Below are 15,554 nucleotides of genomic sequence, written 5' to 3'. Positions count from 1 at the left end.
TTGACAATTTTTGTGTCTGTGTTCACCAAGGATATTGGCCTGTAGTTTTCTTTTTTTGTTGGATCTTTGTCTGACTTTTGGTATCAGGGGATGCTGGCCTCATGAGTTTGGGAAAATGGCTTCTGTTTCAATTTTTCTGAATAGTTTGAAAAGAATTGGTATGTATTATTCTTTACAGGTTTGGTAGAATTCAGCAGTGAAGCCATCTGGTCCTGGGCTTTTCTTTGTTGGAAGACTTCTGATTCCTGCTTTGATCTCATTGCTCGTTATCAGTCTGTTCAGTTTTTTATTTCTTCTTGGTTCAGTCTTGGAGTTTGTATGTGTCCAGAAATTTATCTGTTTCCTCCAGGTTTTCATATTTGTTGGTATATAGTTTTTTATAGTAGTCTCTAATGATTCTTTGTATCAGTTGTGATGTTTCTTTTTCATTTCTGATTTTTGTTTGGGTCCTCTCTTTAGTCTGGCTGGTGGTTTGTCTGTTTTGTTTATCTTCTCAAAAAACCAACTTTTTCTTTTATTGATCTTTTGTATTGTATTTTGTATTTTTTTATCTCTATGTCATTTAGTTCTGCTCTGTTTTTAATTATTTCCATCTACTAACTTTGGGATTGGATTGTTCTTGTTTTTGGGTTCCTTGAGGTGTAATGATAAGTTACTTATCTGAAGTCTTTATCTACTTTTTTTATTTTAATTTTTATTGAATCAAAATTGATTATACATATTTTGGGGTTCAGCATTGAGATATGTTGATCAAATCAATATTACTAGCATATATATTGTTACAAATTGTAATTATTCTTTATGCCCCTTGTCTAATCTCTTCTCATCCCCCTTTCCTTCCCCCCTCAATTACCCTAGATTTTTTCTCTCCTTCTGAAAGAATAACAGTTACTCTGTTGATTTGTTGCCTAGATGATCTGTCTAAAGCTGCAAGGTGTGATCAGGTCCCCCAATATTATCATAGAGCAGATGCTTCTTCTGTCACTCTGAAATGGGCTTTGTGGGGAGAGACATCCACTCCTTTTCTTTATCTCTGCTGGTGACATTACTTGTGTCAGTGCACTCCAGTGGTTGGCGGACGATCTGCATGGTAGGTTGTGGCATCTAGCCGCTTTCATGGCAACCATGGTTATTGTGGTGGCTGTGGTGGGCCACCCACGTGGAGGTGTTGTTTTTGGTATGCTCCTTGGCACTGGCAGTATGCCTGGTTGTGGGGTGTGTTTGGTTCTCTTCTCCATGCCTCTGGTCCCTGGGCAGGCCCCAAGGCACTGGCACCATGTGCCTGGTTGTGGGAGGGGGGTTGCTGGTCTCCTTCTGTATGCCTTGGGTCACCAGGCAAGACCCAAGGAGCTAACTTGATGTGCCTGGTTGTGGGAGAGAGGTCTGGTCCCCTTCTCCATGCCCCGGGTCCCTGGGCAGTCCCTGGGGTGCTGGCGTGGTGTGCCTGGTTGAGGAAGGGCAGTCTGGTCCCCTTTCCATGCCCCAGGTCTCTGGGTGGGCCCCAAGGCGCTGGCACCATGTGCCTGGTTGTGGGAGGAGGGTCCGGTCCCCTTCTTCATGCCTCAGGTACCCAGGTGGGCCCAGAGGTGCTGGCATTTTGTGCCTGGTGTGGGAGGAGGATCCAGTCACCAGCTCCATACCTCAGGTCACTGGGTGGGACCTGAGGCACTGGCTTGGTGTGCCTGGTTGTGGGAGAGAGGTCCGGTCCCCTTCTCCTTGCCTTGGGTCCTTGGGTGGGCCCCGAGGTGCATGCATGGTGTGCCTGGTTGTGGGAAAGTGGTCTGGTCCCCAGCTCTGTGCCTCAGGTCCCCCAGTGGGCCCTGAGGCACTGGTGCAGTGTGCCTGGTTGTGGGGGGGGGGGGGGTCTGGTCCTCAGATCCATGCCTTAGGTCCCCGGGGGGGGCTCCAAGGTGCTGGCGGTGTGCCTGGTTGTGGGGGGTGCTCTGGTCCCCTTATCCATGCCTCGAGTCCCTGGGCATGCCCCAAGGCGCTGGTGCAGTGTGCCTGGTTGTGGGAGCGGGGTTCAGTCCCTGGCTCCATGCCTCAGTCCACTGGGCGGGCCCCAGTGCGCTGGTGTGGTGTGCCTGGTTGTGGGAGGGAGGTCTGGTCCCCAGCTCCGTACCTCTGGTCACCAGGTAGGCCCTAAGGCACTGGCGCAGTGTGCCTGGTTTTCTCTTCTTTTGATGTAAGCATTTATTGCAATAAACTTTCCTCTTAGTTCTGCTTTTGCAGTATCCCATGAGTTTTGGTATGATGTGTTATTATTATTAGTTTCGAGAAGTTTTTTTATTTCCTTTTTCATTTCTTCTTTGACCCATAGGTCATTCAGGAGCATGTTGTTCAATTTCCATGTATTTGTATGGTTTCCAAAGTTTCTCCTGTTGTTGATTTCTAGTTTTAATACATTCTGGTCTTGAGAAGATACTTGAAATGATTTCAGTTATATAAAATTTGCTGAGACTGGGGCCGGCCCATGGCTCACTTGGGAGAGTGTGGTGCTGATAACACCAAGGCCATGGGTTCGGATCCCTGTATAGGGATGGCCGGTTAGCTCACTTGGGAGAGCATGGCCGGTTAGCTCACTTGGGAGAGTGTGGTGCTGACAACATCAAGTCAAGGGTTAAGATCCCCTTACCAGTCATCTTTTTAAAAAATTAAAAAATAATAATAATATAATTTGCTGAGACTTGATTTGTGAACTAACATGTGTTCTATCCTGGAGAATGTTCCATGTGTTAGTAAGAAGAATGTATATTCTGTGGTGGTTTGGTGAAATGTTCTGTAGATATCTGCCAGGTCCAGGTGGTCTAAAGTGTAGTTTAAATCCTGTGTTTCTCTTTTAATTGGTTTCCTAGATAATCTGTCCAGTGCTGAGAGAGGGGTATTCAGTTTCCCAACTGTTCTCATATTGGGGTCTATCTCTTTCTTTACATCTAAGAGTGTTTGCTTTATATATCTGGTTCTTCAATGTTGGGAACATATATATTTATGATTTTATGTGTTCTTGGTAGATAGATCCCTTTATCATTATATAATAGCCTTCTTTGTCCCTTTTTATAGTTTTTGGTTTAAAATCTATTTTATCTGATACAAGAATAGCTACTCCTGATTGTTCTTGGTTTCCATTTGCATTTATATCTCTTTCCATCCTTTCACTATTATTAGTCTGTGTGAGTCTATACAGGTGAGGTAGGTTTCATGTAGGCAACATACAGTTGGGTCTAGTTTTTTAATCCATCCCAGCCACCGTATGTCTTTTGAGTAGGGAGTTCAATCTGTTTACATTTAGGACTGTTATTGAAAGGTATTGTCTAACTTCTGTCTGTCATTTAATTGCTTTTGCTTGGTTATGTTAAGTATATTTTGTTCCTTTCTTTCCCTGTTGTTGTTTGTCTTTGGTGTTTGTTGTTTTTGTTTTTGTTTTTTGAGATGGTATGATATAATTTTTTTCTCTTTCTCATTTGCCTATATGTTCTGCCAGTGGGATTTGTTCTTTCTTGTGTATCCATGGTAGTGATTATCATTTTCTGGATTCTAGATGCAGGATTCCTTTGAAGATTTGTTGTAGGGCTGGTTGTATGGCACTGAATTCCCAGTTTTTGTTTGTCTGGAAAATACACTATTACTTCTTCGTATCTGAAGGAAAACCTTGCTGGGTATAATATTCTTGGATGGCAGGTTTTTTTCTTTTAGTACTTAAAATATATTGTCCCATTCTCTTCTGGCCTGTAGGGTTTCTTCTGAGAAGTCTGCTGTTAATCTGATGGGGGCTCCCTTGTAGGTGACTTGATGCTTTCCTCTTGCTGTTTTTAGGGGTCTCTCTTTTTCTTGGACTTTTGCCAATTTGACTACAGAATATCTCAGAGAGAACCTTTTTGGAAATACCAACTAACCTTGAAGTCAGTGCTTTAGCAGATTTGCCTCTTCTGTTTTCCTACAGTCAGTTGAGTCACTGTGTCTCCTGTGTTGGATGTAGATGTCAGCAGATATTTGGTCTCAGTTATGTGTTTGTCATCAGCTTTCTTGAGAAACAAACTCAGTATCCAATTATACACTTTTATCAGTCTGTTCAGTTTTTTATTTCTTCTTGGTTCAGTCTTGGAGTTTGTATGTGTCCAGAAATTTATCTGTTTCCTCCAGGTTTTCATATTTGTTGGTATATAGTTTTTTATAGTAGTCTCTAATGATTCTTTGTATTTCTCTAGTATCAGTTGTGATGTTTGTTTTTTAAAAAATTTCAAAATATGAGGAATGTGCTAAACAGATGGGATCTTGAGATGATAGGCTTAACCTGGGATTCTCTGTGCAACCTCCCTGACTGTGGATTCCCTGCCCTATACGCAGGGGTGATAAGGCTGTGGAAAGAAGGTTGGTCTGTAACTTTCTGTGCTCCATTTAACCAGGGTAAATCTAGAAGAAATTATGGTTGATAGTTTCTAACAGTAGTAAAAACTGCTTTTTTAAAATGCCCAAATTTATCTTAGGTATAATAGAAATGACTTCAGTGTATCACAGTTTCAGAGTAAATTGTGCACTTTATTACAATGGTTTTCTCTCTGACCATTTCAGGTTTCAAGCCCTGCAAAGGGGACTGGGTGGAGGCTGAGTACTGGATCCGGCCGGGCACATGGAGCAGTGAGGCCATCTCAGTGAAGCCACTGAGGTACAAGCGCGTGGACAAGGTAGAGTGCTGACAAGCCGTTCTTTCTTGTGTTTCTACCAGACCTGCCAACAGGGATTATTTTCACATCCCACGGTTTTCCTGGTTGTGTTGGGAAGCCTAGATAAAGTTCAGCCTTGGCCGAAGAGAGGCCTACGTTTTTATTGAACATTCTGTGTTTCTTTGAGGTAGTAGAGACCAGAGGGCTCACATGATTAAGTTCTGTTATGTAACAGAAGACATTGTTGGAGTGAGTGGAGTGGGGTGTGGGGTTTGCTTCCTGTACAAGCTGGAGTGGTTTGGGGAGTGGGGACTGGGAGTGAGTCAGGGATTGCACTTGCACAGAGGTGGAGGTAGAAGTGTGAGCCTGCTCTGATACCACAGCCCTCTCACCAGCCCTCCGTCATCGTGCCTGGGCCACCAAGGCCCCCTGATCATGTGTCCTCAGAGACAAGGGCCCCACCCCCAGAGATTCAGCCTTAGTCGGTCTTCTGAGCTGGCCTGATTCAGAACTGCACCTCTTGTGCAACACGGGCATCTAAACAAGGTTCCATCCCTGTGCTCACAGGTCTGCATCTCTAGCCTCTGTGGAAGAAACGGGGTGATAGAGGACAGCATCTTCTTCACCTTGGACTCTCTGAGACTGCCTGCTGGTTACCTACCTCGGAGGTATGACGTTGTCAACGCAGTGGTAGTGGAGAGCAGCCAGTCATGCTACATCTGGAGAGCACTTTGTATAACCCCAGTGAAAAGACGGTAATAAGCAACATTTTCTTCTTGGGAGGGGAAAGGCCCGATTTAAGTGTATTTTGAAGAGTTACTTTCATCAGTCAAAATCCTGAATTGGTTGGTTAAAAGGAGAGTGTCTCCTGAAGGGTGTTCAGCCCGTCTTCATGATCGGTCGGAGGTGGAGTTGAAGGTCATCCTGTATCTTATGTTGGTGGTGGTCATTTTTTTGGTGGATTTTTTTCTCTTGCTCTTTCGCATTTTGGCATTTTAAAAAACACATTGGACATAGTAGGTTGTTAAAATTATTGTATTTTCTGTATCTGTGCTCTTCATTCTGTGCCACAGGGACCCCTACCTCCTGCACGTGTTTACAGTGCGAGGCCTTCCCTGAGCACTCTGTCTACACAGCAGCCACCCCGGCCCCGCCCACCTCCCCCACCTGCTTTGTCTCCTTGGCACTTACCACCTGTGGGCTGCTCATGTGCTTCCCTCATTGTTCTGTCCACCATCAACCTCCTCAGTAGAGTGCAAGTTCTATGTGGGAAAGCATTTTGTTTGATTTCCTGCCCCAGCTCTAGCACCTGAGAGCATGTGTGAACCGAGCAACAGGTGTGTGTGGGCGGCAGGAGCAGAGCAGTGGGGCGCTTGTCATTTGCAGGTGCAGGTGGTCACCCTGCTCAAGGCTGTGGGAGTCTGGGGGTGGGAGTGTGGGTGCCACTGGGCATCATCCTGCTGCAGACCCTTGTTATTTGGCCACTTGGTGCCCAGTTCCCCTCTCCATGAGACCCTGCTCTCCTTTTGAAGAGTGCCCAGGCCCACCTTTTGGGGCAGGGAAGCTAGACATGTCACCTCAGTTCTAGCACCAGGGCAGGGTGCACAGCAGTTCTGCTGCTTCTGTGCCCCATCTGCTGCCGAGCCTAAAGGTGCCAGGAAATAGGATTGGGCAGGGATCTGCTGACCTGCACCTCCTCCCTATGTCTGAATCGAGGTTCCCAGGCTTCCTGTCTGTTTTGCAATCTCGGCCCCCGGGGCAGAAGCTGTGAAGGCCCCTCTCGCACAAGGCCTGGGAAGCGAGGACCTTATTGTGGCTACTGTAAGGAAACACTCATATCATTACACACACGCTTTTCTGACTCTTCTCTTTTGGCCAGAGATGCTTGGAAAAGACCTGTTTCTGCCCTAACAGCATTACTATTCTCTTCGTCCCACTCAGGCTTCCTGACCATGCAGTAGAAGTTGCTGGGGAAGCTGTGTCCTCCCGTTCCCCACTTTTTTACTTGTAGCCTGGGGCCGCTCCCCTGCACCCCAGACCCCATGTCTGGCTGCACAAAGCAAATAATGTGATCTGCTCTTCTTCCAGGCCCAGCGCCTCTCCTGGTCTTCCCAGCAGTTCCATGCCAGGGGGCTGGGGTCAAAGCCTGGGAGTCATCCCTCACACTGTTCTTTCTTCGTGCTCCTCAGCCCATCCATTAGCAAATGTTGTTGATGGTCTGTAGACACCATGGAGGGATCTGACTGCTTCCTCTGCTTCTGCACCCACCCTGGTCCGGATGGCATGAGCTCCCAGGGCAAGAGAGAGACAGTCATGTGGGCACATGTCACAGGGAAGAGAAAGGAAGGGGCAGGCCTCCCTGTGTGGCTGGGAACTTCACCATGTGGGCAGTGACCAGAAACATAGGGCGGCTCATTCTGGAGGCCCCATTTTCTTAATGGAGCTGCAGGCCAGGAAAGCAGCATAAGGCTGGGTTTACCTTGCAAAAGCGCAAGTAGATAAGTAGTGACGGGAGTCGTGCCTCCAGTATTCTCAATAATATCAGAATGAAGCTTGAAGCGAGACACCTTCCCATTTTCCGAAGAGAAAAACTTCTCGTTTAATTGTATTCAAATACTTCAGAGCAACAGCTCTTTCCAAATGCAAGTTTAGTGGATCCCTGATATGCCAAGCCTGTTGCTGTCCCCCACCCCTACTCCCACCCCTGTAGCCTGGAGAGGTGGGGAATGGGGAATGGGGGCTCTGCTGGGAGACTCGGTGCAGGGTGTATTCTCAGGGTCGTGACTCCTTGGAGATGTCACCAGTGTTGCCCCCTTTTTCTAGACTTCATGGGATATGTAATTTTTTTCTTTACGATGATTTGCCATTCTGCTTAGAAATTCTGGGTGTGTGGGAACCCTGCCTATAGCTAGGGGCCATCTCTGTGGAGTCAGGCGTTTTTGCCCGTTACCCAGCAGTCTTTTCTCTGGGAGGTGGTTGACAGGGGAGGAAGGGGTGGTGTCGCTGTGTGAAGGCCTTCTACCACCCTGGGGACACTGTTCTTTGGCACTTTCTTCAGAGACTCTGCTACTGTTGGTGAGACTGCCGAGGAGGCCTACGGAACCCTTTTATTGAGAAACAAAGGTGGTGTTGAAGTTACAAGGATGACAGATTTTGGAACACTGAGAGAAGGAGGAAGTCAGGCTCTGGTGATCTGGATAGAGTAAGTTTGCCGCTTACAGTTTTAAAGTCTTAGACTGTGATGTCAGAATGTCTGTCTGCAGACCCAACTTTACTTTGCATGTTTATTTTTTCCCTTTATAAACACTTTTTCAAAAATTTTCACTCCAGCATATCCTTTCTAATGATATTCACAAAGGTATTTGCAGTCACCATTTGCTGGATTAAAGTGTGTGCTTTATGGTAATTGAATGTATTAGCTTTAGAAATCGTGTGTTCATGGCTCACCCTCTCTTTCCAGGAATAAAGGAGATGTTCCTCAGAACTTAGTCAGCTGCAAACTGGCTGGCTGGGATAAAGCTAAACAATTCAGATTCCAAATGCCAGATAAAGACCACACATGCCCAGTGGTGTCTTTTGTTTCTGTTCCTGAGGAGAAGAGTTTTTCAGATGGAAGTGTTAATTCGTTAGATCTCTACAGAATGAATGAAAACCGTCAGCCACTGGCTAGCAGTTTGGTGAACAACAGAGAAGTCTCTCCAGGTAGACGTTTCAGCTGTTACCACGTGAGGTCAGGTGGACCAAGATGACCTTGCAGCCTGGGAGCCAGTCGGGTCTCGGCCGTGTGCCCTGAGCAGAGGGTGGGCAGCAGTGGCCAGAGCCCCCCAGCTGCTGCAGCGCTTTGTGCTCAGAGCTCTTTGGTTTTAGACTCTTGTCCTCTTAATGTTTTGGGACTTGGAAGAGAGGCAAAAATAGCTTTACAGTTACCAACCTGTGCTTCAGAGGGTGGGTGTTTCCTGGGAGAGGTTGCCAGGGGGCGTTCCAGGGCCTGCACTGTGGCCTGGGTCTTCTGCCTCAGCAGCTTGGTGGTCTGTGGTTACACCCTTTCCTGCGTCTTACTGCTTTCTCGGCTGGTTTTCTTGTCAGCCACCATCTGAGGCTCTGCTTTGTGTTCTTGTATACATCTGTGTATTTGTGTGTGTGTGTGTGTGTGAGAGCGTTCATTTCCACTGAGCCTGCTAGCATTGTTAAAAATAGTTTACCTTTTGGTGTAATTTGGATTTAAATTTCATTTCCCAGATGACTGTACTTGTAAAGGAGAAGATGGAGGGGAAAAAAACACTTTACTGACGAAGCAGATGACAGAGCCTGAGCCTGGGGGGCTTGTCCCTCCAGGGGGAAAAACCTTCATTGAGGTTATATGTGATGCAAAGTACGTGTCTAAAGGCCTGGAGAGAGCTTAGTTTGAGGATATTTGTGCATTTTTCTCTTTAAGTTTTATCCATGATACGTCTAAGTTGGATTTTATAAAAAGCATTTGTGGCTGGTCAGCTTAGTTGATTAGAGTGTGGTACTGATAATACCAAGGTCCAGGATTCAATCCCTGTATCAGTCGCCAAGAAAAAAAGTATTCATGACTTTTGATGTGGCAAAATCATTAGAAAAAGCATTGGTCTAGGAAATGGCTGCATGAGTTTTACCTGCCTGAGGCGATGGGTGCCATAGCCTCATCCTAGTGAATGACCTGACTCCCAGCTTTGCAGAGAAAATAGTTGCTCACAAAGCTTGTGCAGGCTTTAGCTCCCTCAGGTGTTTCTGAGCCCTTTCATTCTTATCCACTTGGCATCCCCTCTGCACTGCCTTCCTTGTGTCCCAGTAGCTGATCCCTGAGACCTCTGTCCAACTCCATCCCTCCATCTGGGCACCTGGCCTGCACAGACAGCACAGCATGCTGAGGGCCGGGACAGAGCTTCCCAGCTGAAATGCCAGAGCGCCAGAGCTGAGCTCTCCTTCCTCTCCCTTCCGTGGCTGGCTGATCCCACTGGCCACCCAGGCCCGTCCCTGGCCCCTACTCTTCTCGCTCTCCCTTCCCTGTCATGCCACTGTTGAAGCCGCTGGAGCGTACAAGGTCACCTTCCAGCTAGATGTGGGTTTCCAGGTCTTCTTACCTCGCATCAGTCATCTAGATTTGCTAATTCTAAGTCTTTTTAAAAACGTAAACTGCGTTGATTCAAGCCCATCAACATGAAACCATGGGTGACTGTTAAGCACACAGCCCTTCGGTCAGCCTTCCAGCCTACGTGATGTTTTTAGCGTTATGACACATGGAAATGGAGGTAAAAGCAGCAGGCGTGTGTGCAGCGTGGTCAGAGGCACAGCAGGAACTGGGCAGAAAGCAAGTAAAAAATAGTACATAGTTTTGGTCATGTTACACAATTCTGATCTAAACTTGGGAATGTTGAAAGTGTTTTTTTCTATTCTTATGTTTGAGAATTAGGGAAGAGACTATTTTAGGCACTTAATTTATCTTGGGAAGAGATTACATTGCTTATTTTAGAAGGTCTTTTTTTCTGTAAAAAGAATTATTAAAAACTAAGGATGACTACTGTCTGATAATTCCATAATTTCCCTTATATGTATAAAGGGAAATTACATTGAATTTGCCTGTCTTATGACTAAAACTAAATTTCGTTTTGTTTTTCTAGAAATTCTGGCCGCTGCAAGGAACTCCTTTTGCTTTGTTTTTCTAATTTCCTAATTGGGCGATACCTTGAAGTAAATGTAGTCAGCAGTGAGGAGTCACTGATAGCTGTCCGTGAACCATTTTCTTGGAAAAAGCCTAAAAGTTCCCAGGCAGTAGCATCCACAAAAACTACAGTTGTCGTGACCACCCAGAAAAGGTACCGTAAGTGGAATGAGTGTGCAGCTCTTGGAGACGGGCCTGGGGGCTCCATCTGGTAAGCAGACATTCTGGCAGGCAGTGGCCACCACCCTCGCTGGGGGAGGTGGTGAAGGGGTTTAAGCCTTGTTCCGTGATTGCATTTGGGGGGCAGGGGTGCATCTCCACGGATCTCTTAGGGTGAAGCTCTGTCTGCCACTGCCCAGCAGCAGCAAAGACCAAGGAGGTGGCCTGTGCCAACTCCAGGCCCCATTCCACCCTGGCAAGTCTCAGACTCTCCGAGCAGGGTGGGCTTTGCCCACGGCTCCTGCCTCTGTCTCCTGAGGGCAGGTCCGGTTCTGGCATCCTGTGTCCTACATGTGTACCCGGGAGCCTGTCAGCAGCAGCTCAGCAAGGGGCTGGCTGACGTGGCTTTAGTGAGCAGCTCACAGCATTCCAGCACAGTTTGTGGTAGGGAAAACACAGTTGCTTCTTTACTTGAAGCCTGTTTGAAGATGTGTTATGTTTAAGAATGAAATTAAGAAGAGCAACATATCATCCATCTTGGGTGACTTGTGGCTGAGGAACTTGGGGAACACCCAGGTTTTAACTGTGCTGTGGTCTTAAAGGAAAGTGCTTCAGGTCCACATATTCTCTTCTGCAGTTATAAAACCAGAAAGCTCTGAAAAGCAGATTTATTTTTTTAAGTTTGGTGCTAAAAAAACCTGACACGTAGACATGTGATGGTATTTAATGGCATTATCCCATGTAATGTCAGTGTTCATCCACTAGTTGCCATAACTAATGGGCTTGAGCCAAGTGCTGCCCAGAACTCAGAGGGTGAGACACATTACTTTCCTAATATTGGACAACTCTGAATTTCAAATTACATGTTACCCCAGTAGAAGTTTAAGATGAGGTAAGATAAGGTGAACTTCTAAATTGCAGACTGAAGGAAAAATCTGTTAGAGAAGAGTGCTGTGTGGTTATTCTCCTTTGGAATTAGACCACTGTTTGAATCACAACGTAACCATCAAGAAGCTGTGTGACTGGGCAAGTTTCTTAACTTCTCTGAGCTTTAGAATCATTTGTAAAATGATAGTCCTCACCTCACGTGGTTTGAGGATTAAATGAGGTAAGGCACATAACCACACAGTTTCTTGTCACAGAGCAGTTACTCAGTAAGTAGTAAGGGTCCCTGGGCAGTCAAGGGGCACACTCGGGATGGAACCCAGGAAGGGAACAAAAGATTACCATGCCCTACAAGGCAGCGGAGAGTCCCCAGTGATGGGGTCTTGATTACAGGAGCCTTTAAGAACCCCTTGTTCTCATCTAGTGCTACACCAAGCAACTTTCTAGTTATAATACGTAGCAACAAACCACAAGTATTTTAATCCCCCGGCAGTTATTTCCTTTTGAATATTAACACTATTAATATTGTCACTCTTTGGGAGCATCTCTAAAATGAAGACATTAGTCTCCTGGTGTTATTGAGCCCAAGTATGGCTGCCTGCACCAAACAAGAAACCCTGGGGTGGTTTGCCAAAATCTTTTACCCCAGGGCATTCAGCTTCTGGCTCTGACTTGTCAAAATCTTGTTACCGAACCTATGTCTGGCTGCATGCCCCAAACAAAAAACAAACCACTCAGAAGTCAAATATTGGTGAAAATGGAAGTCAGCTTTTATTTGGGAATACCAGTGACCTGAGGAGAGAGGTAGGGCTAACCTTTCTCTCCGGCAAACTTGAAGGAGAGTGGCCAGAGTAAAACCATCTCAGAGACTCAGATTTACTAAGGGGTTTTTTAAGAGGGGGCTGAGGGAATTGACCGTGGGAAATGAAAAGCAGGAGGGAGAGGGGACATGAGCTGCAGGAGCTCCATGCAAGGAGCCAGGTGTGAGGTCTTGCCAAGGTTCTGTCTGGTTTCTGCTCCTGTCCTTGCGGTTATCTCAGGGTCTTACTGGAGGGGTGGGATCAGCACAGCTTTATTGATGTCTTCCTTGGTTTCCCAGGATCTGGATAGTACATGCAAGTCTGCAGCTTCAGGCTAGCTAGAAAACTTTACATTCATGTAGTAGTGTCATCTTGCCCCATAACCAAAGTTCAAAATATCAAATAACCATGGGAAAAGAGGGAACTCAGAGAAACGAATGCCGAGAAAAAAAACTGTCTTTTAACATTTCCTGTAGCCCATGTGGTTTTAGGTCCCAACACAGCTTCAATCCTGCTCACTCCAACACTGGTGGTCAAGCTGGTGACCCAAAGTGCCTGGTCCTGGTTGGCTCAAGCATACCTGGAACATGGTGGTGGTGGTGTTACTGGACTCAGGTCCAGCTACCCACCCCCTTGAAAAGGAAAGAAAAAAAACTCAGAAGTCAAACGGTTGGTGTTAGAAAACAGATGTATTCAGCTAAAGGAGATGGTAGGCTATCCCATCTCAAAGGTTTACATTTACTGGGAGGTTTTTAAAGGAAGGGTTGAGGGAATGGAATGTGGGAGGTGAAAAGCAGGAGAGCAGGAGACGTAAGCTATGAGGGGTCCATTTCTGTGGGGCAGGTACAGGGTCTTGCCAAGGCCTGATCTGGTTTCTGTTCTCATCTTCGCTCTTATCTCAGGACCCTGCAAGATTTTGATTTGCGCCAGTGTACTTGGCTGGTGCCCAAGGTCAGCTTCAGTCATTTGGCCTTGGTCATTTCTCAAAACTCTTCAAGTCTCAAAGAACTGTTAGCTTTGCAAAGTACTAATTAGCTTCTTGGCTTGTTTTCCTACTTAGCGAGCGAGATAAGAAAGTCAGGGGATGGGTAGAAAGAGTAGAGAGAAAAAAACTGTCCTTTTTAAAATCCTCCCCCGCCTCTGCAGCTCAGGCAGCTTTAGGTCCCAACATGACTTCAGTCCTGCTCACTCCAACAGTGGGTGTTCCCTCCTGCCGCTGTCCAGCCATGGCCCAGCTGCCACAGGTCCCATGCGTCCTACTATGCCCCCACTGTCAGATTCCAGCTCTCAGTCCTGCTCCCTTCTTAGCTGGAACAGCATGTTCACTTAGCATATTGTTCTGAGGGTCCTCTTTGTGCTAGCACCTTCTGTGCTGAATGTCCAGCCATCCTGTGCTGTCAGTGACCATGGTTGGTTAGTCCAGCATGTCTTTCAGGCCAGGCGATTAGATTGCCTAATCAGGCCATTTGCCTGTGTGTTTATCGTGTTCTTATCCTTAATCAATACTTTGCTGTCACTTACTGAGTGCCCACTGCTTTCCATATGCACTTCACATGTGTGCACTAATGCAGCCCTCACCACAAACCTCAGGGAGGAGAAACCCTGTTTCTGAGATGGGAAGTGACAGCCTCCAGGGCTGTTAGTGGTGGCCCTGGGGTTAACTGTGGTCAGTATGTCCTTCCTGCTGAGGGCCGAGCTAGAGGAACCCAATTGTGAGGTGATGATGACAGGATGAGGAGGTTGGGAGCACACTTCCCCTCCCCCAGACAGACTGAAATGGGGCTAGAATGGACTGAGGGAGATGCACCTAAGACCTCTCTCTTTGCTGGGCGCAGGGAGACCGTCTGTACCTTGCAGGTTGCTTGACCTTGTGCTTCCCTGTTCTTTCCCAGCTTCTCTCTTCCCACACCTGTTGCTTTGTGATATCTGCCCCCAGCAACAGTGATGTTCTCCTTCCCGCTGGGGGCAGAAATTTGTATTACAGGATTTCCTCACACAGCCCTTTCTAGGGAAAGGCAGAAGCCTGAGGATGAAGCTGAATTTCCCCAGAGAACTCAGAGGCTGAGAAACAAAACAAAAACCTGTGGAAGGCAGGACCCAGACAGAGCAAGCTTCACCACATGTGGTCTTCACACTGATCGGCATAGTTTCTAATCGTCCTGTCCTTATTGAAAATACAGTGATAAGAAATTAGCTAATTAGAAGGTTCAAAACAGCTGTTTTCAAATTCAGTGGTTCTAAGAGGTTCCTGGGAGTGCCAGCCCTATTCCCTTGCAGCTGGAGCAGCTCTGCCCGCCTCTGTTTTACAGAGTGGAGGACCCAGTGAAAGCTGTTTGAGGAAAGGATCCCAAAGCTGAAATGAAAGCTTGCCAACTATCGACTTAGGCCAGCAGTTCATGTATCAGTTCTTCTCAGTGGCTGAATGAACTTTGGTCTTTCTAAAACTGGGAAGGATGTCTAAGTAAAAATGTTTAGTATGAAATGCCTGGGTGGTTAGAATTGTTTTTAACTTGTGAATTTACTTTTTTAAGGAACTCAAGACGACAACTTCCAAGTTTTCTTCCACAGTTTCCAATACCAGATAGACTTAAAAAATGTGTGGAACAAAAAATTGACATCCTGACTTTTCAGCCGTTACTTGCAGAGGTAAGAAAGTGTCTAATGGCACAGCGAGTTGCTCTTTCCTGGCAAGTCCAGGATGAACCTTCTCAAGCCCAGACCTCATACTGGCCCGTTTTTGGCATGGGTAGCTGGTTAGTTTAGGATAACGAGAGAGGGCCGTTGCTGTATCTCTTTAGATATTTAGTGCCTCATAGTATTCTCACTGCTGGGGTCTGCTGCGTGCCTGGACATGCTGACTCACACACTGGGGCTCTTGGCAGAGGGGGTGCGGACTCTCCACCAGGTGGCCGCTGTTGTGAGCAAGAGGCTTTCCAGCCTCTTAGCAGCTTTCCACTCATGACAGAACTCCGGAAAACTTGGTTTAGACAGGAGCTTACTCCAAGGAGAGGAACTGAGAAAAAGCGGGGTCTCTGAAAGAAACCCGGAGCAGCACTGACTAGCAGTGAATCACAAACCCTCTCCTGAAGGTCAGGAACAAGGCAACGAGGTCAGCCTCGCACAGGTGGCAGCCTTTGCTGGAACATTCTCTCCTCACCTCCCCTGCACTGTATTGTATCTGTTCTCAGGCTTGGATGACTTGTTCATTCGAGGAGGGCTTGTGTAAGCTCATCTGTTAAGCATGGCTGCTGAGGCCACAAGAACAGGGTGGGACCACCAAAGGCTGTAAGGGGAGGGGGACAGCGGCCCTGACAGAGCAGGCAGGCCAGGAGGCAGGACAGGGGAGCTTGAGCACCCACCTGC

General features: G+C 46.8%; 1 protein-coding gene across 1 annotated transcript in view; it reads left to right on the top strand.

Moving 5' to 3' along the window:
* MOV10L1 (Mov10 like RNA helicase 1) overlaps positions 1–15,554 on the top strand; it is a 93,827-nt gene that overhangs the window by 18,595 nt on the left and 59,678 nt on the right. Inside the window, exons 4-10 of the mRNA XM_063075840.1 lie at positions 4,570–4,682; positions 5,229–5,416; positions 7,720–7,863; positions 8,122–8,363; positions 8,901–9,033; positions 10,307–10,501; positions 14,723–14,837. Coding sequence (XP_062931910.1) covers positions 4,570–4,682; positions 5,229–5,416; positions 7,720–7,863; positions 8,122–8,363; positions 8,901–9,033; positions 10,307–10,501; positions 14,723–14,837 — 1,130 coding nt within the window. The remainder of the gene's footprint in view (positions 1–4,569; positions 4,683–5,228; positions 5,417–7,719; positions 7,864–8,121; positions 8,364–8,900; positions 9,034–10,306; positions 10,502–14,722; positions 14,838–15,554) is intronic.

Source organism: Cynocephalus volans, chromosome 12 (genome assembly GCF_027409185.1).
Source record: "Cynocephalus volans isolate mCynVol1 chromosome 12, mCynVol1.pri, whole genome shotgun sequence".
NCBI classification, from domain to species: domain Eukaryota; kingdom Metazoa; phylum Chordata; class Mammalia; order Dermoptera; family Cynocephalidae; genus Cynocephalus; species Cynocephalus volans.
The sequence above is the reverse complement of the archived record's forward strand: the minus strand, read 5'-3'. Positions and strand labels throughout refer to the sequence as shown.